This window comes from Oryx dammah, unplaced genomic scaffold (genome assembly GCF_014754425.2).
Source record: "Oryx dammah isolate SB20612 unplaced genomic scaffold, SCBI_Odam_1.1 HiC_scaffold_24, whole genome shotgun sequence".
Lineage (NCBI taxonomy): Eukaryota > Metazoa > Chordata > Mammalia > Artiodactyla > Bovidae > Oryx > Oryx dammah.
In genome coordinates, this window is record NW_024070208.1 from 84641240 (window position 1) to 84665037 (window position 23798).

Below are 23798 nucleotides of genomic sequence, written 5' to 3' on the forward strand. Positions count from 1 at the left end.
CAGGAGAAAATATTCGTAGACCACAAACAAAGTCTCAAAGCGCACCAGCATAAAAGCAGACAGTCCCGGCAGAAAGCGGAAAACAAGTGAAGAGGTGCTGATTGCAGGTGAAAGGGGGTCAGGAGAGCACAGCCTCTGCGAGCCGCCCCGCACGTCCTCACGCGGGCTGCCGTGAAGAGCAGGGACGGCTCTGGAAGCTGGGGTGCAGGCGGCGGCCTCTGTGTCGGTGGCGATGAATCCATCTGGAAACTGCCTGCCAGGAAACCACCACACACGGCTGTCACCCAGCCCAGCAAAGCGCACTCCTGGGCATCTATCCCAGAGGAAGGAAACGTTCACACAGGCTCACGCACACGCAAGCTTGTATTAGCTCTGTTCATAGTTCAGTTCAGTTCAGTAGCTCAGTCGTGGCCAACTCTTTGCGACCCCATGAACTGCAGCACGCCAGGCCTCCCTGTCCATCACCAACTCCCGGAGTTCACCCAAACTCATGTCCATCAAGTTGGTGATGCCATCTGGCCATCTCATCCTCTGTCATCCCCTTCTCCTTCTGCCCCCAATCCCTCCCAGCATCAGAGTCTTTTTCCAATGAGTCAACTCGTCACATGAGGTGGCCAAAGTATTGGAGTTTCAGCCTCAGCAACATTCCTTCCAAAGAACACCCAGGGCTGATCTCCTTTAGAATGGACTGGTTGGATCTCCTTGCAGTCCAAGGGACTCTCAAGAGTCTTCTCCAACACCACAGTTCAAAAGCATCAATTCTTCAGCGCTCAGCCTTCTTCACAGTCCAACTCTCACATCCATACATGATCACTGGAAAAACCATAGCCTTGACTAGACGTCTGTACCTTTGTTGGAAAAGTAACATCTCTGCTTTAGAATATGCTATCTAGGTTGGTCATAACTTTCCTTCCAAGGAGCAAGCGTCTTTTAATTTCATGGCTGCAGTCACCATCTGCAGTGCTTTTGGAGCCCCCCCAAAAAAAGTCTGACACTGTTTCCACTGTTTCCCCATCTATTTCCCATGAAATGATGGGACCGGATGCCATGATCTTCGTTTTCTGAATGTTGAGCTTTAAGCCAACTTTTTCACTCTCCTCTTTCACTTTCATCAAGAGGCCTTTTAGTTCCTCTTCACTTTCTGCCCTAAGGGTGGTGTCATCTGCATATCTGAGGTTATTGATATTTCTCCCGGCAATCTTGATTCCTGCCGGGGTCCAGCCCCGGTGGATCCAGGGTAATTCGAAGGTGGGGACGGAGTTGGCGTCCTGGAAAAAACTTATTACAGATATAGAGGGAGATTAGAAACAGTGTAGTAGGAGAATTAGTGGAGAAAAGAGGCTGAATAACTGGTTTACATGAATACAAATCACCACCTACGTAGGTCACAGGCTTCTTCCCTTCTCCCAAAGGAGAGGAGGCACTGAGGCCTCCCCGGTCCGATCTCAGAAGCCCAGGCAGGATCAGCAGGCTTGGTGAGTCCCCACATTTCAGATGGGAATTCAGCCAGGAAAGCGGGGAGCAAGAAAGGAACGACACGGGGGAGTCAGTCTTTCCAGAAACTGATCCAATTTCTTTATTTTTCAGGCTTGTTTATATACCTTTTTGTCATACATAGGGATGAGTACAGAGTCACGCGGGGGTCAGCAGACCTGACCCTTGTCACAATCAGGTGCTTCATATAAAATTATACAAAGGTCTTATGAGTTTCATCATCTTCTGGCCGTGAGGTCTGCTGACATTTTATGGCCCTTTCTGATACCGGTCAGTTAACCAGAAAACTTATTTTTCCAGGGGTGATTTTTTCTTAAATCAGGCACCACCCTCCAAATAAAGTTGCATTCCTATAGGGTGAGGGTGTAATGAGTTACAATCAAGAAAGGAATTTACTTAACCTGATTAATTTACTTAACATGATTAATCTTAAAGGTTAATACTTATTTCTCCTATATGCTAGTTATATTCATTATCAGGGCAGGAATATGGAGATTTAGCAGCAAATATTGGCTCAACAAATGTAAACCGTTCACCAATGTTCCCCTTAAGATCTATTTTGTCTTAAGATAGTGATAAAGTTACATTTTTGCATAGCAAGGACACAGTGATTTATAACAAAGTTCAGTGATCTATAACAAGAGAAAATTCATTAACTCAAAAAGTCTAGTATTGCTAACATCAAAAAACTACTATATTTCCTTTTCTATATTCCAAATACATTGATTAAGATATTCCCAGGTGCCAGGATATGGAGGCCTGATGGCAATCATTGACTCATCAATGAAAAAAGCCCTATGCTAATACTCCAAACCTCTGTGCTGTTTATGGTTGAGGGGTTGTCACACAAGCTAGTCTGTCAGCAGAGAGGTTTGACCCGAGACACCCTTGTCACACTCAGGGCAGGGAATTAGCAGTAATTATCGGCACGACAAATGAAAAAAGCCTTCACTAATATAATTTCTAATCAACCCACTATACTATACTAATAATTTTCTAACTTCTCAAGAGAGTCTGTATTTAGAAAGTTTTAAAGCATCTCGTGCCTCTCACAGTTGGGAGGCTGTAAACAATCGCGTGCGGCCGGACGAGCCTGATCAGGCAGGCCAGGGAACCTTCAGAGTTCGTAAGCTGAAACACTCTTGTCACGCCCAGGAGTTTTTATTAACTGGAGCTGCAAGTTAACTCCTTCTCTGAGAGAAATGGTTATGGGGGAGAGCTCCCCGTAAAGTACTCTGGTTTTGGGGGTAGATGCTCGGGAACGGGGTTTCCTGAGGCTTGATCATGCCTTTGCGTATGCCAAGCTTCCTTCCTCATGACCTTTGCCATGGGCGGAGTTCCTCACACTGGCTCCCAACAGATTTCAGCCTGTGTTTCTTCCAGCCCAGCATTTCTCATGATGTACTCTGCATAGAAGTTAAATAAGCAGGGTGACAATATACAGCCTTGATGTACTCCTTTTCCTATTTGGAACCAGTCTGTTGTTCCATGTCCAGTTCTAACTCTTGCTTCCTGACCTGCATACAGATTTCTCAAGAGGCAGGTCAGGTGGTCTGGTATTCCCATCTCTTGAAGAATTTTCCACAGTTTATTGTGATCCACACATTCAAAGGCTTTGGCATCGTCAATAAGGCAGAAATAGATGTTTTTCTGGAACTCTCTTGCTTTTTCGATGATCCGGCGGATGTTGGCAATTTGATCTCTGGTTCTTCTGCCTTTTGTAAAACCAGCTTGAACATCTGGAAGTTTATGGTTCATGTATTGCTGAAGCCTGGCTTGGAGAATTTTGAGCATTACTTTACTAGCGTGTGAGATGAGTTCAATTGTGTGGTAGTTTGAGCATTCTTTGGCATTGCCTTTCTTTGGGATTGGAATGAAAACTGACCTTTTCCAGTCCTGTGGCCACTGCTGAGTTTTCCAAATTTGCTGGCATATTGAGTGCAGCACTTTCACAGCATCATCTCTCAGGATTTGAAAGAGCTCCACTGGAATTCCATCACCTCCACTAGCTTTGTTTGTAGTGATGCTTTCTAAGGCCCACTTGACTTCACATTCCAGGATGTCTGGCTCTAGGTGAGTGATCACACCATCGCTACTGTTCATAGTAGCCCCAAACTAATGCCCTTCAGCGGGTGAACAGCTAGAAAAAGCTTTGGTCCCTCCACGCCGTGGAGCACCAAGCACTCAGCAAGAACAGGGGCAAGACAAGGGGCAGCGGGCCACCCGATGAAGCTCCAGAGAGCCGGGCTGAGTGAAACGAGCTCGTCCCACCGGGTTATGGGCTGAGCGCACTTGGAAATGGAGGGCAGCGGTGGTCCCCAGGACTCAGGCGGGGGTGGGAGGTGGGCGGTGTGGGATGGGGAGCCCTGGGTGGCGCTGCGCTGCAGCTGCGCAGGCTGTAGCCGCTGGGGGAACGGCCCCTTGGGGCTCTGTCTTACGGCTGCACGCGGATCTGCAGTCGGCTTCTGATAAGGAGGGTGATCGCCTGCAGCCCAGCCCCTCACTGCCGGCAAGTACACGTGCGTGCGCTGCGTTTCAAGCGTTTCAAGCGCTGTGCCTGACGTAGAATCTTCGCTGCCGCGCGCCGGCGGGGCCGGCCGCGCCCAAGAGATTTCCTTTTAGATGGCTGTGACCTTGACTGGATTCAATTAATATTTGCTATGGAGTTATAGGTTCAGATCCACACGTGTAAATAGATGTCAAGGTAGGTTAACTCAATCTCAGTGACCTTGCTGTTTGTTGAACCTTGGAAAATACTGCCTCTAAGTTAAGGCTTGAAAAAATTATATTTCTGAAATTAAATCAGCTGTGTTTAAATATTCAGTGCAGGCAAATCACCAGCCCAGTTCCAAGGCGATTGCTCCCTGCTGAGCGGGAGCCCCGTGGGCTGTGTGGGAGGCACAGTGCTCACTGCCCCCCACCCCCCGCACTGCCCTCCTCCCCCACTGCCCCCCTCCCCCACTGCCCAGTGGGCGCCATGGTGTCGCTGCGTGCGGTTCAGCCAGCCTCTGGGTTGCTCCCTGCAGCCTCAGCGAGGAGCCTGCTCTCTGCGTCTTTTCTGCTGACCGTGTGACCACATCCGTGGGGGACACCGAGGCCCCCGTCGTGGCCCCTGAGCCCCTGCAGAGCCTCAGGGTCTGCACCTCCTCGCCTGGGGCTTTCGTATTCTGTGGCTTGCTGGGTGGGGAGAGTCTGAACGTGTGTGATGCAGTCAAAGCTGTCGCTACTAATCTCCTAAACAGAGTAATCAAGCAGCTTCCTGATCACAGCTTGGCATGTTCTCCCGGGTTTACTGTTTTGGACCAGAGTCCCCGGGCAGGGGTATAAACAGCACCGAGTGCGTCAGCCCGGCCCAGAAGCCTGCCTTATCGCTGCCCCCCGTGACCCTATTGTGAGCGGCTTCCTCTTGCGGATCTCAACTCCACCGCAGGGCACGGGCGGCTAGGAGGCAGGCGGCTGCCGCAGCCACCTGGGGAGCAGGTGCCCCCGTTTGGGCAGCTGGTGCCCTGGGCGTGCGGGCTGGTGCTGGGGTGCCCCCTCTCGGGGCCCTGCTCCCTGCTGGGGTGGGGGCGCGGCGCCAGGGCCCTGTCTCGGCATCTGTACTTCCTCCACGTGGTCTTGGTGGAGGGGACGCTTCCAGCCCTGACCTCTGTGCCGCGGTGAAGGGCTGGCCACTGGACCCCCGTCCTCAGGGGGTCTGGCCTTGGTGTCCGTCTCCTCCAGGTCCGGCAGGTGAAGGTGAACACCAGCAGACGCGCACAGAGCCGCTGACGGTCTAGGGGGCTGTGAGCTCATCTCGAGGGCTCACCTCTGCAGAGACACAAGGTTCAGTGGCAGACACGGGGCAGAAGTGGGTCTGTGCCCTGGACGGCACCGGCAGGGCTAGGGAGGGGGCCGCCCACCCTCCTGGGGGACTGTGGCTGTGCCCAGCGCGCTCCCGACAGGACCGTTTGAGTCTCCTTCGGCCACCCGCCTGGCCTTACTCGGTGGACAGGAGGTTCTGAGCTGCTTCCACCCTGGAGCTTTTCCCACGTTTGTCTTATCACCTGGTGAGGCTGTCAGTGCCCAGAGCACTGGTGGGGGGCTCAGAGTTCACCGCCTCGACCTCAGACATAGCTCAGCAACACAGCTCAGCGACAGAAGGAGATGCCCCCTGGCCGCCCCCCGCCCCCCGGCTCCTTCTGGCCTTTGGCCCTGGGTCTCCCACCCTCTGCTCCAGCCCCTGCACCTAGACCTCAGATACAGAAGGAGATGGCCCCCGCCCCCACCCCTGGCTCCCTTGGCCTCTGGCCCTGGGTCTCCCACCCTCTGCTCCAGCCCCTGCATCTGGGGCAGGAAGGCAGCCAAGACCACTGCCGCCTTGCAGAGGGGACACTCCACGTCCCCAGGCCGTGCCTGCCTAAGTCGCCCACCCTTAAAAATAGGGAATCCTGTCTTTTGTCACAGTGTGGATAGACTTGGAGGACGTTACGCTGAGTGATGCAAGCAGATAGCCAGGGACAAAGGCTGTGAGACCCACTTTGTGGGGTTTATGAGTCAGGCCTGCAGGGGCTGGGGGGCTGCAGGGGAGGGCGCATGTGAGGAGGACAAGGACTTGGAGGCCGGGGGAGTGTGCTGGGGTCAGACTGCTTGTGTCCCCCAAAGTTCATATGTTGAAATCGTGGTGGTGGTGTTTAGGAGGTGGGGCCTCTGGGGTCATGAGGGTGGAGCCCCGAGAATGGGATCAGCGCCCTGGAGAAGGGCCTAGAGCATCCCCAACCCCGCCTCCCGTGAGGCTGCAGCGAGGAGTCCTGGGGGCTCCTCTCCAGACCCTGCCGTCCCGGCCCCTTGGTCCTGGACGTCTGGCCTCCGGGACGGCGGGAACTAAGTCTCTGTGGCTTCCGAGCTGCCCGGGGCACGTGGGAGACGTACCAACCGCTTTGCGCCTCAACGGGCGGAGCCTCTCTGACCTGGTGGCTGGTTGGGCCCCAGGAGACGGTGAGGGCCTGACGCCCTGGAAGACCCACCGAAGGTGTCTGCAGGGAGGCAGCTGGGCTGCACCCCAGTCTGCTGACACCCTTAGAATAAACGCGGAACCCGAGGAGGCTGGTGCTCCGGGTCCCTGTGAGCAGGAGTGGGAGGTGCCGGGGGTCCCCCAGGTCCTGTCCTACATGGGGCGCCTGCAGCCCCGCAGAGCAGGGCTGAGCTGGGGTGTAGCCCTTCCTGGGGGGGCGTCCCCACCTGCCCACTCCCAGACCAAGAGCGTCTCTCGGACCAGAGGCTCCTGTGAAACTGCCCTTCGAAGGCCCTGTAAATTGCAGAGGGGAAGATTACCAGCAGGGAAGCACCCTGAGTTTTGCGTTCCCTGTTAGAACCCACACCCACTGGGTGCCTTGCTGCCCTCAGGAATGTAGGGCCTGTCTCAGCCCCGAAAGGCAGAGCTCGAGACGCAGGCCCCTGGCCCGCGGAGGTGACGGCTGATCTGGGCCTCGTGAGACAAGCCACTGTCTGCAGGCGCCTGGAGCTGCGCTGGGATCCCGCGGGCCTGAGGACTGGGGCCAGTCCCTTCGGCCCCTGCAGAGGGGGTCCTCCTGGGGACATTCTGCTGAGAACAGCACTTGCCTGTTAGTGTTTGCCATCAGATCAGCCTCAGTCCTGTCTCAGGGCTCGGCCCTGATCGGAAACGTCCATCTCCACCCGCCCTGCACCTGCCCCCCGCCCTCTTGGGATGAACGGGGTGCTCTTCTCCGGCATCTCCCCGGGGCAGGGCATGGGCAGGGATGGGGCACACACGCGTGCTCCTGTGGGTGACCTGCTGGGCTGTCTCTTGGGGACCAGTGTGACCCCACTTGAAGCCGATTCGACAGTGGCTGCCTCTGCACCGCAGCTCAGCCGGGGGACCCCTTGCCCCGTTCGCGTGGAAGCCCGTTTGTCCTCTCTCAGAAGCACGCCCCCCACAGAGGTACAAGACGGAATTAACTGGCTTCCGCATCCTGTGAGTTTAGGTGACGATGTCACACACGTGTGTCAGTGGGCACCGCAGCGAGCGAGTCACCGTTTCCCTTCTGTGGAGAGAACTGTTCCACCAGCCTTGTAGCGAAGTGGAACCTCACGAGGCAGTGTTGCTTCCTCGCGCTGGGGCCCGGCACTCCAGCGCCGTCCCCCAGGGTCCCTGCACGGGACTGCTGTCCACACTCCACTCTGTTACAGCCGAGTCCTGTTCCGCTGTGTGTGCACCACGCCCTAGCTGTCCATTCATCCATCGCCGGACACTTAGCTTCCTCCTGTACCTTGGCTATTGTAAACAGTGCGGCAGGTAACATAGTGTACTTTTGGTTTTGCTTTTTTTTTTGTGGGGGGGAACACCCAGAAATGGCATTCCTGGATCATATGGCAGTTCTCAGTTTTTTGAGGCAGCGCCTTGCTGTTTCCATAGTGGCTGCCTGGATTTACACTCCCACCAACAGTGCACAGGGGCTCCTTTTCTGCCTCCGCACAGCACTTGTCTGATGAGGTTGTTCTGGCAGCTGTGAGGGGTGCCTCCCCTGGTCTGGTCTGGCCCCTGACATCCGCCCAGCAGCCCTCACACTCTGTCCTGGTCGCCCCACAGCTGCTCTCTGCCCCAGCAGGCCAGGTGAATCCTGCCTTTTGTCTTCTAGATGTTCCGTCTCCATCTTTGGGCCTGAGTTACAGGAAAGGCAGCTGCCAGGGGCTTATCCTGGGGACTCCTGGGGGGCAGGGACCCCCACCACGGCCTGCTCATCAGGACCTGGGGGGAGATGCCAGGAGAGGCGGGTGTGTCCTGAGATCCCCGGGATGCCCTCCTCAGAGGGACGCCGGCTCCATGCCCTGGCTCACAGGTGCGGTCACAGGTGAAGTTGCCTGTCCAAGGCTGCGGGTTCCTTCAGAGCGTCCGCTTTCCCCTGCTGCCCCGGCCCCACATGGGAGCCTCTGGTGCAGGACGCAGCTGCACCCCGGCCTGGCGGGTGTCTCCGCCTCCCCCAGAACCCCCACCTCGGACCTGACCTGCACCCTTCAGCTCTATTTCTCGCCTCCCTTTCAGGCTGACTTTCCAGAACGGTTGCTAAGAGGATGTGTTTGGTAGCCAGGGATCATCTTGCATTCTGCCTTGCCACCTGGGCGCCACGCCGCCTCTGCTCTCTGGGAGGCCCAGCCATGACACAGATGAGCTGCACCCTTGGGACACTCGGGTGAAGCTCCTCTCTGCAGGGTGGGGTCTGGGCCGTTACCTAACTGCCCTTTATTGAACTATAAGAGACTTGGGGGATGACATTCCAACTGGTACATGATAGTGCTTCCCTGAAGCAAAGGCTGCTTTTTAGATTCGTGTTTATGCACCTCTGAGTTTGAAGCCTGCCTCCGGCACCTCTGTGTGTCCTGGGCAGGTTACTGGATGTCTCTGTGCTGTCCGTATTCTCTTAAACAGGGTAGAGACAGAGCCTGCCTCCTAGATCCTTCTGAAGACTGAATCAGTTCACACCAGGAAGGAGCTACTTAGGAGGATCCATGGAACCCAGAAGTGCTCCATCGCATCTGATGGGACTGTTACCTCGGCTACACTTCTGTCAACAGAAAATGACTTCTGTAGCAAGACAGCGCCAAGCGAGCTATAACATAAAGAGAGCAAAGTTTGATACAGACTCAGGGAGAGGGGCAAGGAGGGAGGGAGAGACCGTCAGGGGATCGTGGAGGCTGTAAGTCTGAGGCATCCAGCGCAGCCACAGGGTGGGAACCGGGAAGGGCTGAGTCTAGCCCTTCTGGAGGCAGAATTCCCTCTGCCTCAGGACATCAGTCTTTCCTTCTTCAACTGATTGAACAAGGCCCACCTGCAACAGAGAGGGTGGCCTGCTGGTCTACACATTTGCCTCGGCTACAGAACACCCTCAAAATGACGTCTGGACCGTCTGAGCAAACACCCGGGCACAGGGGCCAGCAGACTCAGCCGTGAAGCCGCGGTGTTGGCTGCTGGGTCCCTGAAATGCCCCAGAGCAAGGCGCTCCAGGACACAGAGAGGAAGGGGGCTGAGAGCGAGCGAGCGGGAAGCTCGGATGAAGGGAACGGTGGTCAGCCGGAGAAGCACGGGGAGGGCGGGGGGGGGCTGGTAGTGCAGCTGGACATCGGGGGTCAACAAGCCCTTGGGGGCTGGCCACCTTCCTCTCCAGACCACCCCCCACCTGGGATGTAGGCACACCCTGTGTTGACATGACCTGCCCACGTGAATTTCCCAGGCGCCTGCTCCTCAAACACTCCATCTGTAAGGTCGGCCCCTCGGTGGAAAGACGCCCGCAGGGCCCCGGCGCACACAGGGTTCGCGCCTCCCTGGGAAGTGGCGCTGGGCCCGGGCACACGCATGGCTGGCTTCGGCAGGGCGCCGGGGTAGAATGAACTGGGTGGCTTTCTGCCAAGCATGGCGAGATCGCGGGGCCGGAGCCTGGGCGCGCGCTTCCCTCCTACTCCTCGCGTCCTTGGGCAGGCGGCGGCCACCGGACCACCGCGAACCCACCGACCAGCTCGCGGGGGGCGGCGCGGGCGGCATGCAGCGGCGCGGGGAGGGCGCGCCCGGCTGCTGCGGCCTCTGCACCTGCCCGGGGGCCGCCGGAGGTAACGGCGGGCAGTCTCCGTACTCGCGGCCCGGCGGCTCCCCGCTCCGCTCCGGGGAGGGCGCAGAGACCCGGGGCTGGAGGGGTGGGCCGGGCTGTGGGCTGAGGTCCCGGCGGGGTGCGCCGGTCCGCGGGGCTCTCAGGTGGCCGCGAGGTGCACTGGTCGAACGCCCAGGTCGGCGCGAGGGAGCGTGCACGGGACTGTCGAGGGATCCGCGGGTGCGCGCGGGGGCTGGAGTGCACTTGTGTGGAACGCCTTGCTCGCCGCGCGGGGGTGCACTCGCTGGGTGCCCAGGTGGCTGCGGAGAGACGCGGGGCGCGCACCGCTTCCGCTTCCGCCGAGCAGCCCCCCCACGCGCCCCCTCGGCCGGGCTCGGGACCAATCCCGGGCAGGCGGCGCGGCGGCCCCCTCCCCTCCTCTCCCCTCCCCTCCCCCGAAGCACCTCTGGTGCAGAGGAAGCCCGGGCTGCAGGACTGTTCTGCGCTGCGGAGAATGAGGTTCTGGCTGAAACATGAAGAGATGGCCCTGGAGGAGATGGTGCAGAGATTGAATGCGGTTTCCAAGCGCACTGGTAGGAGGAGCCGTTCTTGAGCTCGGCGTCATGTACTGGGGCTCGGGAGACGCGCCCGGTTTCTGGGTGGCAGGCTGCACTTCTTTTCCCAAGCAGAGGTAACAGGACAGTGGAACGATGGCTCTGGTCTGGCGGCTGACAGGCTCCTTGGCCGGTCAGCCCGATTTTATTTTGCCTAGGAAGGCGGCCAGGATGGCCGGTTGGTGATGGGCTTTCTGGGCGACTGCAGGTTTGTACGTGGGGCCGTGATCTGAAATCTGCTTATTCAGCCTGCGTTGGGCTGCGCGGGCTGCAGTCGCAGTGGAGACTGCAAACGTGTTTGTGGCTCGAAAAGAACGTGAGCCCCGGGCTTTCCGAGCTGGTGTGGGTCTGGAGGGGGAGGGTGTCGAAGCTCACTGGAGGAGGGAGGTCTTTCTCCACCAGATAGGGTGTGAGCCTGAGGCAGATGCTGGAATGCGGGTTGGGTGTGCAGGGAGATGGCTGATGGGCGCTGTTCTCTGCACCGAGTCAAGGACGACTCACAGTTAGCTTTGAGGAGAAGTTCCGCCGGTTTGCTTGGATTCAGGAGGGCCGTGTGCTGGCCGGGCTGGGCGCTGCCTTCGGTCAGTCACTTCTGAGCTTTCCTGCGCGTGTACGGGGCCCCGTCAGCCTGGGCTGGCTCTCCTTGAAACGAGGAGGAGACGGTTGTGCACCATTAAAAGTGAGGTGCCAGGTTTTCCTGATGTTGCTGCACTGCGTCACGGACTATGGCCTCATCATCTAAGGAGCACTTTCCCGAGAGGTTAGGTCGGATCAGTCCCTTGGTGTAGGTGTGGCAGCCCCCCCGCACACGCCTCTCCCACCCCTCTATCGTAAGCAGGGGATGCAGCAGATTTGAGAGCAGAGCGGTGCCGAGGTCTGTGTGAACACACCGAATGTGGCGGTCTGAGACCCTGGGGGTTGTTCGTGTTTAATGGTGATTTTGGTGTTAAAAGTCCTGGACTTGTGATAAATGGGTCAAAGCACAGGAAGCTCCTCTGCTGCCTGCCCCTTGTTCTCAGGAGGTGGCTCCCGGGTCTGACGCACGAGTCCTGCTGTGCGGCCTGCGGCTGAGGTGAGGGGCGCGGACCGGGCGCCCATCGCCCTGGAGGGAGGCATCCTCGCGCCCCCGCACTGGGCTGCAGTCGGGATTACAGAGCAGCGGGAACGGGTCCAAGGGGTGATGTCATCCCTGGGTCTCAGGGCCAGAGGCTTCCTGGTGAGCCGGGGAGACGTGTGTGCACTCTGATGGCGAGGAGACTGCCTTCCAGGAGCAGGGTGGTGCTGGGCACCCCCTGAACTGTGCAGACTGCCCCCTGGCTCTCTGCTGTGTGTCCTCGAACACACCGGCGCACTGACAGCTCCCCTCCCGCCAAGACTCTGAAACCCAGGTAAACGCGGTCTGGTGAGCACCTGTCCGCTTGGCTGGAGGAGGACCTGCCTCCTGCCTTGGCACAAACCCACTTTCCACTCCCGCGATGGGGGAGGTGCCACCAGCTAGGGCTGAGACTTGTGTGTCCTGCGGTGTTGACAGGGCCACCCGCCGAGCCCCCCTGGGGCCACCGTGAGCCCCCCAGCAGCTCAGATGTGCGTCCCCAGCACTGAGGAAGCCCCCCTGTGTAGCAGAACGGCTCTGACTGGAGGTCACGGAGGTCACCTGGATGCTGCTGTTGAGATTCGGGGCAGGGGTGGGGTGGGGATGGGCTTGGAGCTGAGGCTTGGGCGCTGGGGCCTCCCGGGGCTGCATGGAGCTGGACCGTGTGCCCCACCCTGGGCCGGCGGGACTTGCCCTCCATCCGCCACGGGGCCCCTCTGCTCTCTGATCTCAGCCCCGGGTTTACTGTCCACCCCCACCCCCAGGACGTCATCGGGTGACTCCACCTGAGCGGGGGATGAAGCTTGCTGCCTGTGTGGTCTGTGAGGCTGCTGACCTTGGGAAATTTGCGTTCTCTGAGCTCTCTCTCCCTCAGTCTTGAATCTCGAGGCCAGGTGCCCTTCCCGTGGCCGAGGCTCCCCTTCTGGGAAGTCGGGCTGCTTTTCTAGCGTTGCCGTTGCTGTGGTTTTCTCCCTAGGTCAGCAGTAAGTGGCGACAGCCTGAGAACGCTTGAGGGAGAAAGGCTAGTGGTGACAGCGTGAGAACGCTTGAGGGAGAAAGGCTAACGGATGGAGCCCGTCACGCCTCTCCCCGACATGGAAGAGTGGCTCAGACCAGAGTGTTGGAACCTTCCGGAGGGAATCACCCCAGGCCCCGGGCGTCCCTGGAGCCTCTGATCCAGGAAGTCAGGGGCCTGAGCTCTGCATTTTTAAGGTCACAGGTGATACGGTGCCGGGCCAGGAACCTGCCTTGAGCCACTGAGCAGAAGGGTCCCTAGTGTCCGCTCCCCGGGGTTGACCGTGAGCAGTCAGTGCTAGCTCCCGACGTGCGTGGACGCACGCTTCAAGCATGGAGCTTGCACTGGTCGTCCCGACGTGCGTGGACGCACGCTTCAAGCATGGAGCTTGCACTGGTCGTCCACTTTACATGTGGTAACATACACACTTCAGTGTCCAGATGGATGGATGAGGGTGGATGGAGGCATGGAGGGATGAAAAGAGTCGCTCAGTCATGTCTGACTCTTGCGACCTCATGGAATGGGGGCTTCTCTGTCCATGGGGTTTCTCAGGCAGGAATCTGGAGTGGGTTGCCGTTTCCTTCTCCAGGTGAAAATACAAGCTCATCGTATTTAAAGTGTTCGCGTCCCCAGTGAGGACTCGCAGCTCCTGGATCTTTGCGTGTTGGAGGGATGCGTCACTGGGCGTGAGTGACGAGACCGCCTCACCCCCCAGGCTTGAGTGCGGCAGGGACACTTGCCCTCTAGTCTGGCACCGTCTGTCTTCCCATCTCTTACACCAACTTCACCACAATCCAAGAAACCAATTCCAGCTGCTGTCCCAGCTGCTCAGCCGGCCTCTTGGGCTGGGCTGCTGTCCTGGGACCTTCGTCTAGCAGCATCTGGGTCCGTGGTAGTCACGTGTCGGCCGCATTCCTTTTAAGGACCCGGGCATCCCACAGCTGTGTCCCCCGGAAGCTGTATTCAGGCTTTCAACTGCAGGCTGCTCAGTGGCCGAGCTGGTGTTTACGACGTTCCCATCCTGCCTGAATCCCACAGTCTTCCCATCCTGTCACCAAGACCGCAGTTGCCCTGAGCTTGTGAAAAGCTCAGCTGAAGCAAAGTCATCCAGGTGATTGGTTTAAAGGCAGGAAGGGAGGTGAGAGGGTGGGCATCCTCCCCCCGCCGCCGCAGGAGTGGGGCCTCAGTCTCCCCATCTGTGAAGTGGGTCATGAGAGCTCCTGCCTCCAGGGTTGACATCACAGAAGCTTGTGTGGGCAGGCACCCGGGTCACGGTCCTTGGGGGGATTACACGCTATTAACTGGTGTTCGACTAACCTCCCAGGGGTGCGCGGCGGGGGTTCTCCCAGCGATTGCGAAGTAAGGGGATGCACTCGGAGCCAGGACCACAGCCGTGATCCAGGCAGAGGGGCCAGCGGGAGGAGGGCGCCCAGCAGCATGTCCGGGCCCCGCGCCCGGGGAAGGAGCCTGCGGCCTGGAGCCTGCGGCCTAGAACCTTTGCTCAGCCCAGACCCGTAGACGCACCCGTGTGCGAGGAAGTCCAGCTGTGGGTAGGAGGCTCCAGGAAAGCGTAAAGCTGGAAAAAGGGCTGACCGTTCTTTCTCTGCTCCAGAGAGCAGGTGCCTTCCTGTGTCTCTAGAGGGAGTCAGCGAACATTCCGGGCTTCTGCTTTATTCCGTCATTAACTGTGTGACAGGAGCAAGTCCAGTCCCCAAAGTGGGGCCGGCTCCTCGTCCTCGACCTCGCCCTGCGTGGCCCTGGCACTCCTTCACCAAAGGGAAGACCTGGAACCAACATGTCACCAAATGATGACTTCTGGGGAAAGATACTAGGTGTGGCGAACTGGGGCCCTTCATATGACTTTAGTTTTGTGAGAATGCTTTGTCTTTTAAAAACAGAATTGTTTAGCCTCTTGATTCCTGAATCCTTCTTAAGGGTAACATGTTGTTTGATATTTGAAAAGTGAAAGTCGCTCAGTCCTGTCCAACTGTTTGGGACCCCAGGGACTATACGGTCCACGGTACTGGAGTGGGTAGCCTTTCCCTTTTCCAAGGGATCTTCCCAACGCAGAGACTGAACCTAGGTCTCCTGCATTGCAGGCGGGTTCTTTACCAGCTGAGCCACCAGGGACGCCCAAGAATACTGGGGTGGGGAGCCTGTCCCTTCTCCAGCAGATCTTCCTGACCCAGGAATCGAGCTGGGGTTTCCTGCGTTGCAGGCGGGTTCTTTACCAGCTGAGCCACCAGGGAGGCCCTGCTATTTGAGTGATGACAAAATGTGGAAGGCTGTTGAATGCGCAGAGACGGTGGGGCTCCTTGCTTTACCGGTCGTATGACTGTCCTTCTCCATCAGTTCTGAGAGGAGTGGAGTTCTCACTGTCTTCCTGTCTGAAACCATCCCTTACTGTTGACAGGATCAATTGCTCCTACAGACTCTCATTCAGTCACTCCTGGACGCTTAGGGAGCAGAACCGAGGCCGGGCCAGCACCTCACCGAGTGGACAGCGAGGTTCCGTCTGGACCCGGAAGCTTCACTGGGCGCAGTCCTCGGACGTGACCGTCACTCACTGTGATTGGTGTCAGAACTGAGCAGTTCACGGGCTGCATGCTTGCTCCCAAAGAAACAAAGGAAAACCTTTATGTAAAATTTGGCCTGGCCACGTCCCAACCTGTGTCTTGGAAAGAATTTTGCAGGCATGCGTAGGGAGGAGCTGAGTCACCTTGCCATCGTTGTCAGTGTTTTAAGACCCAGGCAGCACTGGTGGTGAAGGGTCCACCTGCCGAGGCAGGAGGCGCCACAGGCCCAGCTCGCTCCCTGGGTCGGGACGCTGCCTTGGAGAAGGGCATGGCAGCCCGCTCCAGTGTTCTTGCCTGGAGAATCCCATGGACAGAGCAGCCTGGCGGGCTGCGGTCTGTGGGGTCGCAGAGAGTGGGAGGCGACTGAGCGCCTCACACACACACAGTCACACGGCCTGGGCATCATCTCCGGATGTCGTCACGGTTGGTCCGTCAGCTGTGCCGTCACCTTTGTTTAAGAACGTAAGCATATCATTTAAAAAGCTCCTTGTTAAGAGTAACCAGTTCCAGACTCTACAGGCCTGTTTCTCCACGGACAGCTTTATTCCAGGTTACAGAAGCCTCCCTAGTGTTGGAGCTGTAGTGAGGTTACTCCCATCGCCCAGCCCCAGAGCTTCCTTTGTCAGAAGGAAGACATGTCCTTGGAAGTGACAGGAAGCATCACCCCTCGACGCCCTACTAGACACGGAGGCTGGCCGCCCGGCGGCCCTGGGAACCGTCGCCAGGTGGGGCCCGGGCTGTGGCCGAGAGTGGAGCCAGGGACGAGCGGGCGGAGGTGTGAAGAGAGGACGGCCGTCCGGATGGCCCCTGCAGACCTCAGCGCCTGCCGGGCGGCCAGGACAGTGGGCCTCCTGCCCGTGTGGCCGGGCGCCCGCCCGAGGGAAAGCCCGGGAGGGGTGCTTGCCCGTGTCCTGCCGGGCTGGGGGGCCAGGGCACCACCCCTGTGTTCTGACCCCCCGGGAACCTGCCCACCCCGTGGGGGAGCCTGCTGTGTACACATGTCCAGAGAAGACGAGGGGCACGCGGTCCGCAGGCTCGGATGGCACTGCTCCTAGCCTGCGTGCACCCTGGACTGACTGACTCTTCAGTCCCCCAGCGTCTCACTTGGCATCAGACCGGCTCCGAGTGACCCTCCGCTCCCCTGGCAGGAGCAGCTTGGCTGTTTCACTGCCAAAAGCCTGAGGTTGCTCCCACTTATTGATAGGCAGTTCCTGCTAATTTGAGGCCATGTTGTGTGACGTACACCCCTGGGCCCAGCAGCAAGAGGCCGGTTCTCAGGCGGCCTTCAGCATCCCCGGCTGCTCACACAGGAGGGTGGCCAGCGTCCTGCGCGAAGCCCTGGCTCCTGGGTGCCTGTGATGTTTCACGGGGTCTTGGGGAGGAAGTGCCCACCAACTGCCAGAAAATCCTGCAAAATCTCAGAGGCTCGGGAATTCGAAGCTGTGAATGCGCAGGACAGAAACGCTCTGGTTGTGACCAAGACCCCACGCAGAGCTGACTTTGGGGGAATCGCTCAGTCGTGTCCAACTCTTTGCGACCCAGTGGACTGTAGCCCACCAGGCTCCTCTGTCCAAGGGATTTTCCAGGCAAGAGTACTGGAGTGGGCTGCCATTTCCTTCTCCAGAGGATCTTCCCGACCCAGGGATCGTGCCGGGTCTCCCGCATTGTAAGCAAGGCGCTTTCCCATCTGAGCCGCCAGGGAAGTCCTAGAGTGTGGTTAGCAACCCTTTTAAAACATAATCAGGTATTTAGGAGACAGCAGATTAACCCCAGCGGCTTGGCAGGAGGCCCGTGTGTCTGGTCATGAACTGTCTGGGTGGGTGCGCATTCTGACTCACTGGCCCGACCCCCAGGACTCAGGGTTCTTTGGGGCAACAGCACGCACACGGGGAGGGACAGCGCTCAGGGTCGTGCTCACTGTGGGTCCCAGAGCCTGTGGGGGCTGCTCCTCTGGACCGCAGGGACCATTTCCACACGGCTGCCCCGAGGCCCCACACCCTGGTCTCGGGGTAGCCTGCATCCCAGACTTCCCACATCAAACGCACCATCTGTTTCCTCGGATCGTGAGCCAGGCCGGCCTCTCGGGAAGCCGGTGAGAAGATGCAAGCGTGGATGGCGTCTGCTCCAACTTGGGGTCAGCCTGCTGGGAACACCCGTGCGAGGAGGTGAACCACAGCCCCACAAAGGGAGGCCCAGCTGCTCCCAGGGTGCCTGATGCCGCCTGCGCCCTGGCACAGTTCGGGGCTGCCCCAAGGCCTCGTCCAGGGGCAGGCTCGGAGCCTCTCTGTGGAAAGTGTCTCCGGCCAAACAAAGCCTCGATCGGTTTCCTCCCTGCGAGCTGCAGTGCCGGGCAGCGGAACTGCCGGTTTATTTCCAGAGCCCGGCCACGTCCCCTGAGGCCCTCCTGCTCCTGCTGTTTGGACGCAAGGCTTCCTGAGCTTGGAAGGGTTTTCGCTCCGCGGCCCCCGAGTCTGGGAGCTCCGCGCACAAGCCCACCCCTGAGGAAGGAGGAAGGAAACGCCCAGGACTTGCACGTAGACAGCCTCGCCCGCCTCGGGAGCCCCTCTCTGACCGCAGGCGTGTCCCCCGCGCTCCTCCGCTGCCCCTTGGACGCCGGCGTTCTGGGGGCCGCAGCCTGGATGCGCCCGTCGCCTCGAGGTCTCCCAGCGCCGTGCGCCCGGCTCAGCGCATCCTGGGGTCAGCCCGGCTCTCCAGCGTCCCCCGTGGAGCCCTGCAGGGCGGCCCTCGGTGGAGCTGGGGCTGAAGACCAGGAGCCACCGCTGCTGCCTCCTCGGTGGGGAGACTTCGGGACCATGGCCAAGAGGGGAGCGTCCCGCGGAGCCCGGGGGGCCCCCCGGCGCTGGCTCTGCCCGCTGCCCCAGCTGCAGCGCTGGAGGCGTCGCCGGGCGGCCCCGAGGCGCCCGCAGCCTGGTGAGGCGGGATGCGGTGGCCCTATCCACGGGCATGGGGGGCCCTCGGGGGGTGGCAACTCTCCGGATATTTCTTTTACCAAAACTGGCATGCAGCTCACAAGCCTGTTAAGAAAGGTAGGCTAGAGACACCGTTTCGGTCGCCCCAACCAAGGCTGGAGCGTGGTTGCCTCGGTTCACTCTGCCCTGTGGTCCCAGGGTCCTGGACCCTGGCCAGGAGCACGGTGGGGAGGACGCGGGGAGAAGGCTCAGCGGACAGTGCGGAGGAGGTCTCGGGGCTCACACTGGCTGCGGCGGAAGCAGGGCGCCCCCAGGGCTGACCGCTCTGTCCTGCCCCTTGGCCTGGAGCCCCCGTGTCCTCTGGGGGCCGGGAGCCAGAGGGTGGTGCTGACCGTGGGGGCGCTCGGGGCCCCACGGGGCATCAGGGGGAGTCTGTGCCCAGATGCCCGTGTGTCTGCCGCGTGCAGGATGTCAGAGCGAAGGTCAGAGCCACCCCTCAGGCTGCGTGCTCTCCCGCTCTGGCAGGGCTGTCCTCAGCTGGCGCAGGTGGGGAGCATCTGGGGAGGACACCGGGAGCCCCAGGCGGGGCTGACCCTGTGGACCCAGCTCCTTGCTGATGGCTCGTGGCTGTGGTTCTGTGCTTGGCTCCATCCGAGCGCACGACTCAGGGCCTTTCGCCAGGAGTCTGCTGACTCCTGAGCTGACTCAGGGCTGGGGGTCGTCACCAGGGGCCTGTGTGCTCGCCTGGCCCCAGGGCTCTGTGTGTGCGGCGAGCCTCTCCCGTCCTCCTCCCAAGGCTGCTGTGCGCGAGGCACGCCACACGGTGGGGGGGTCCCCGGGTCGCCTGAGCAAATGTGCCCTGGCCTTGGGGATCTGACCCCGGCTGCTGGGGGTGCCCAGGACCCCCTAGTCCTGGAAGGACTGAACTGTTGTACGGGGAGGGGAGGCTGGTGGCTGAGTCTCCACCCACCCCAGGCGCGGGGCAGGGCAGGCACCCTAGTGCTGCAGGGCCCCCGCGGGGGAGCGAGGCCCCAGGGCTCCTCTCTCAGAAGTGGGGGCCCCAGGGTCCCGTCTGGGCGGAGCAGGGGCGGCTGTGAGCTGCAGAGGGCTGCCCGGGGGGCGGGGGAGGGGGCAGGGATGCGGCCGGAGCAGCTACTCGGTTCCTGGTCAACAGGAGAGGCCTCTGCTGTGCCCTGCCCACCGGTGCTCTGACCAGGGTGGAAGGCGGGCACTTTCGGGCTCTGACACACGCGGCCCCTGGCAGTGTGGTTCCATGCAGCCTCCCCTCCCCCACTGCCCCTCCCCCTCCCCTGCCCACCCCTCCCCCACTGCCCCTCCCCCACTGCCCCTCCCCCTGCCCACCCCTCCCCCACTGCCCCTCCCCCACTGCCACACCCACACCCACCCACACACACACACACACACACACACACCCCGTCTACCCTCTGCCTGCACTGCTCAGCCTGGCATCTTTGGGATAAGTGTTCTCCACCTGCAGGGGTAGTGCCGAGGCTGGGTGCCCACCACCTCCCTTTTCCTGCTCTGCCCGCGGCTTTCTTCCTGCCTGTGAGTCGGCCCAGGCTCCTCCACGCTCCTGTCTGGTGGACTCTCCTCTGCGTCCGGTGGAAAGAAACCCCTTCAGGTTGGGGGATGGTTGAAGTCAGCTTCCCACTGCAAGTGAGGGCTCAGGAGACAGGGGCTTCGAGGCGGGGTGTGCTGTGATCGCCAGAGTGGACACGAGCAGCTTGTGAAGAGGTCAGGGACAGATTGCTGCGTCTGCTCTGTCCCTCCAAGGAGCCGCCACCTTTCAGAAGCAGGACACCGCTGAGCGCTGGGGAGGGGCGTCCACTCACCTCGGACACTTGGGTGGGACTGAGTCCCAACAAGCAGGGAAACCAGCTGTGTCCTGCAAATTTGCCAGTTCTCCACAGGGATGTTCCAGATTGCCAGGGACTGTTCTACACAGAACCGGAACTGAAAAACCAGTGAACACATCTGGGGTTTCCCAGGTGGTAAAGAACCTGCCTGCCAGTGCAAGAGATGCAAGGGACATGGGTTCCATCCCTGGGTCGGGAAGATCCCCTGGAGAAGGGAATGGCAACTCTCCAGGCAGTGTTCTCTCCTGGAGAATCCCATAGACAGAGGAGCCTGGTGGGCTACGGTCCCTGGGATCACACAGAGCTGGACACGACTGGCCACACACACACATACATGTGAGGCACGTGAGTGAGCTGAGTGAGCCCAGAATTTCTTTTATGAGCTTCCCAGCAGTTGATGCAAAAAGGGGAAATGTCTGGACACAAGGTCACATGAGCAGAAAAATGAAAGGTTCTTCCGGAAGGAATTCTAGAGGAGCGCAGTTGACTGGTGGGCGCGCCGAAACCCGCAAGGAGGTGTCTTCGGGATGTTTCCTTTCTTTTGGGAAACCGATGCACCCGAAATTGTTGAATACGGCACTGACTGCAGGTAAGGCCCTTTCAGACGCGGCCGAGGTTCTAGCATTGGCCTGGGCCCTCCACCTGTTCAGGAGAGCCCTGTTACGCGGGGTCTGACCCGGGCACAGACAGGCTCAGGGTCATCGTGCTCCGGGCGCCAGGTCAGGGCCGCGGGGCTGCCGTGCGTGGGTCTGGGAGGCGGGGGCCAGAGTGGGCCGCGAGGGTGGCCGGAGCCTGGTTTCCTTCGAGCGGCCGCAGCGTGCGCGTGTCTCGGGAATGCAGCCAGCACGCGGGTCTCGCCCACAGCGCGTCTGTCACTCGTGAGCCTGGTGTTCATCCAGCAGCGGCAGACGCCACGGCCGGTTTGGCTCTTGGAGAACAGGCTGGGAGCTGGTGGGAGCTCCATAGACAGACAAGACACGTTTTAGTCAAAGTGCTTTTTCAGAGGACATGCTCACCTCAAGGCGTGTCCGTACGGGCTGTACTCAAACCTGTGAGAGAGGAGACGCTCCACAGTCGGACGAAATCTGGTGATCCTTACTGTTTCTGTTATTTTGAATTTCAAGCAACTTGGTTGAAGTCTCTGCTCTAGCCTCTGAGCTAAACTCCCCGATTTCCCCAGACTCGAGGCGGACATGGTGGGGGGCGTCAGGCGTGTGGGTCTGTGTGTGTGAGGTCAGGCGTGTGGGTGTGTGTGAGGTTAGGCATGTGGGTCTGGGGGGGGTCAGGTGTGTGGGTGTTTGTGTGTGAGGTCAGGTGTGTGGGTCTGGGGGGGGGTCAGGCGTGTGGGTCTGTGTGGGGTCAGGCATGTGGGTCTGTGTGGGGGTCAGGTGTCTTGGTCTGTTTTTGGGGGGTCAGGTGTCTGGGTTTGTGTGAGCTTGCGGCCCCCACGGGCCCCACGGCCTGGGGGCTTGGCCTGGGCTCCAGTGAGTAACCGAGCCTCGTTGGGCGCCTGCTGCTTGGGTCTAGGGGCCCTGCCTCCTAGTCCCTGGGCCACGGGTGAGGGGCCGTCCCCGCCGGTCCCCATGCTCGGCAGGGCAGGGCCGCAGTGTCTGCCTTCTGCGGTGGGGCAGGTGTCCTCGGGGATCTGAGGGGCCTCCGGGGCGGCAGCCCCTTCGCCCACACGGGGCCAGAGGAGCCAGCTTGGCCGATGTCTGGAGGGTCGAGGGGCCTTGGATGCGCCTCCTCGGACAAGCACAGCCCCCGCTTGCCCTGGGTGTTATCGGCCGGGCGTCCTCTGATTGGCGCGGCTGTGCTGACCTTAAGGCACCGGCTGAAGCGCGGAGGTGGCCCAGGCCTTGCCCCACAGCCAGGTGGGGCTGCCGGGCTGGCCTGTGTGTGAGTCCACGGGTGGGGTGAGGAGGCGCCAGCCGCGCTGGGTCACCCCGTGGTTGCAGGGTGAAGTGAAAGTGAAAAGCCAGCCGGCCCCGGGCAGGCGGTCGGGAGCAAAGTCCAGCGGGAGGAGGCGGACGGATCGTGGGCGCAGCGGCCCTCGGCATGGGGGACGGCGCGGCCGCCCGGATCTCCGTGGCGGAGATGAAGAGCTACTACCTGTTCTGCGAGTGGTGCTCCTGGCTGCTCTCCACGGCCGAGGGTGAGTGCAGGCGGCGTGCTGGGACGGGCCCCGACGTGCCCAGGCTCCTTGTGGTGGCGAGGGAGGGCAGCTCGCGGACGGGGCTGTGGGCATGCGGGCCCTCTGTCCACTCGTCCTCGGATGACCCTCACTTTGGCCAGAAGCCCACACCTCGCCGTCTGAGCCCCGCCGTCAGAGTGGCTGGAACCCCTCGAGGGCGCCTGGTGGGGAAGGTGCACGTCGGCCGCGCGGTGCTGTGGAGCCCGTGGAGGCGGCAGCCTCGCGCCTCAGTGCGGTTAAGTCTCGGAGCTGCCCCGTGGCCGCTAGGGGCTGGCAGTTCCCCTGGGCCAGGCGCTGACTGTGCCCCTCTGTGGGAGGCGGTGAGGGCCGCAGCACCTCTGTGAGGGACTGGGGGTGCCGCTGTGACCTGGGCCTGGTCCGCAGTGAAGACCCAGGCTGGTGCTTCCGCGGCCTCGTGCAGGTGTGGCTCTGACTCCCAGCGGGTCCAGAGCTCTGCGTGTGTGACCCGTGGGTCCCTGCCTCGTGGGAACCTCGCCCATTTCACAGATGGGGAGGGCCAGGCGCCAGTCGTTGGAAGCGGCCTCGGCTGTCCTGGGCGGTTGTCAGGACTGACAGTGGGATCAGCTTCTGGAGTCAACGGGCCCCCTGGGCCCTGAGCTCGAGACGCCCGAGGCCCCAGCGCTAAGAACCATCCTTGTTGCGATGCTCAGGTCCGGTCCCCGAGTGACCCAACCTCAGTGGGTCACTCTTGCCGGACGCCCTCTGGGCGCCAGCCCCCCGCCCTCACCCCGGAGACGGCAGGGGCTGCCCGCGCTAGGGGCCCGGGTCTCATGTGGGAGCCATGCAGTCTCCAGCCACCCGTCCGGCACTTCCTGGGGACCCGCTGGTCCTGTTGGCACCGAAGGGCGGGCACTGCAGCCCTGGGCGGGTAGACGCTGCCCAGGCCCCCTGAGCCCGCCGGGCACGAGGTTAACAGGGCCCGGGCGGTTTCTGTTTCGATTCTCCGTCCCCTTCCTCTCTCGGTTACCGTTCAGCTTCCCCTTCTGGCCCCGTCGGAACCACTGTCCCATGACTGTAGTGTCAGCGGGAGCGGGTGCCCGTCTCACGTCTGGCCGAAAATCCCCGACTGGTGGGTTAAAACTGAGTCAGAGCAGCCACAGGGAAGTGAGATCCGACCTCCTGGGGCCGCGGGCTTTGCCTCCTGGGTCTCAGAGCTCAGCCTTGGCCCCAAAGAGCAGGCGGCCCGGAGCGGGGGCTGGGGTCACATCCTGGCTGCAGGCGTCGCTCAGCAAGCGTGGGTGCGTCAGGGCCGGCCTGGCGGGGGAGCAACTGCTGTCGGGGGGCCCTGCCCGGCCCCAGCCAGCCCGAGGGCCGTGGGCGGCAGGCGGACGACAGGCTGTGAATGGTCTGTGCCGGGCGGGGCGGCGGCCCCAGGGGCCCCGAGCGCAGGGCCCCGGGGCGGCGGGCC

At 60.7% G+C, this 23798-nt stretch overlaps 1 protein-coding gene across 7 annotated transcripts in view; it reads left to right on the forward strand.

Annotated features, from left to right (window-relative positions):
• Positions 1-23798, forward strand: part of MCF2L (MCF.2 cell line derived transforming sequence like) — an 89931-nt gene that overhangs the window by 11653 nt on the left and 54480 nt on the right. For 2 of the 7 annotated variants that reach the window (XM_040267468.1, XM_040267472.1), the window contains exon 1: positions 10541-10666. The exons of the other annotated variants lie outside the window; for them this stretch is intronic. In XM_040267468.1, the coding sequence (XP_040123402.1) occupies positions 10588-10666 (79 nt within the window). In that variant the 5' untranslated portion in view covers positions 10541-10587. Of the gene's footprint in view, positions 1-10540; positions 10667-23798 lie in introns of those variants that run through there. 7 annotated transcript variants of the gene reach the window in all.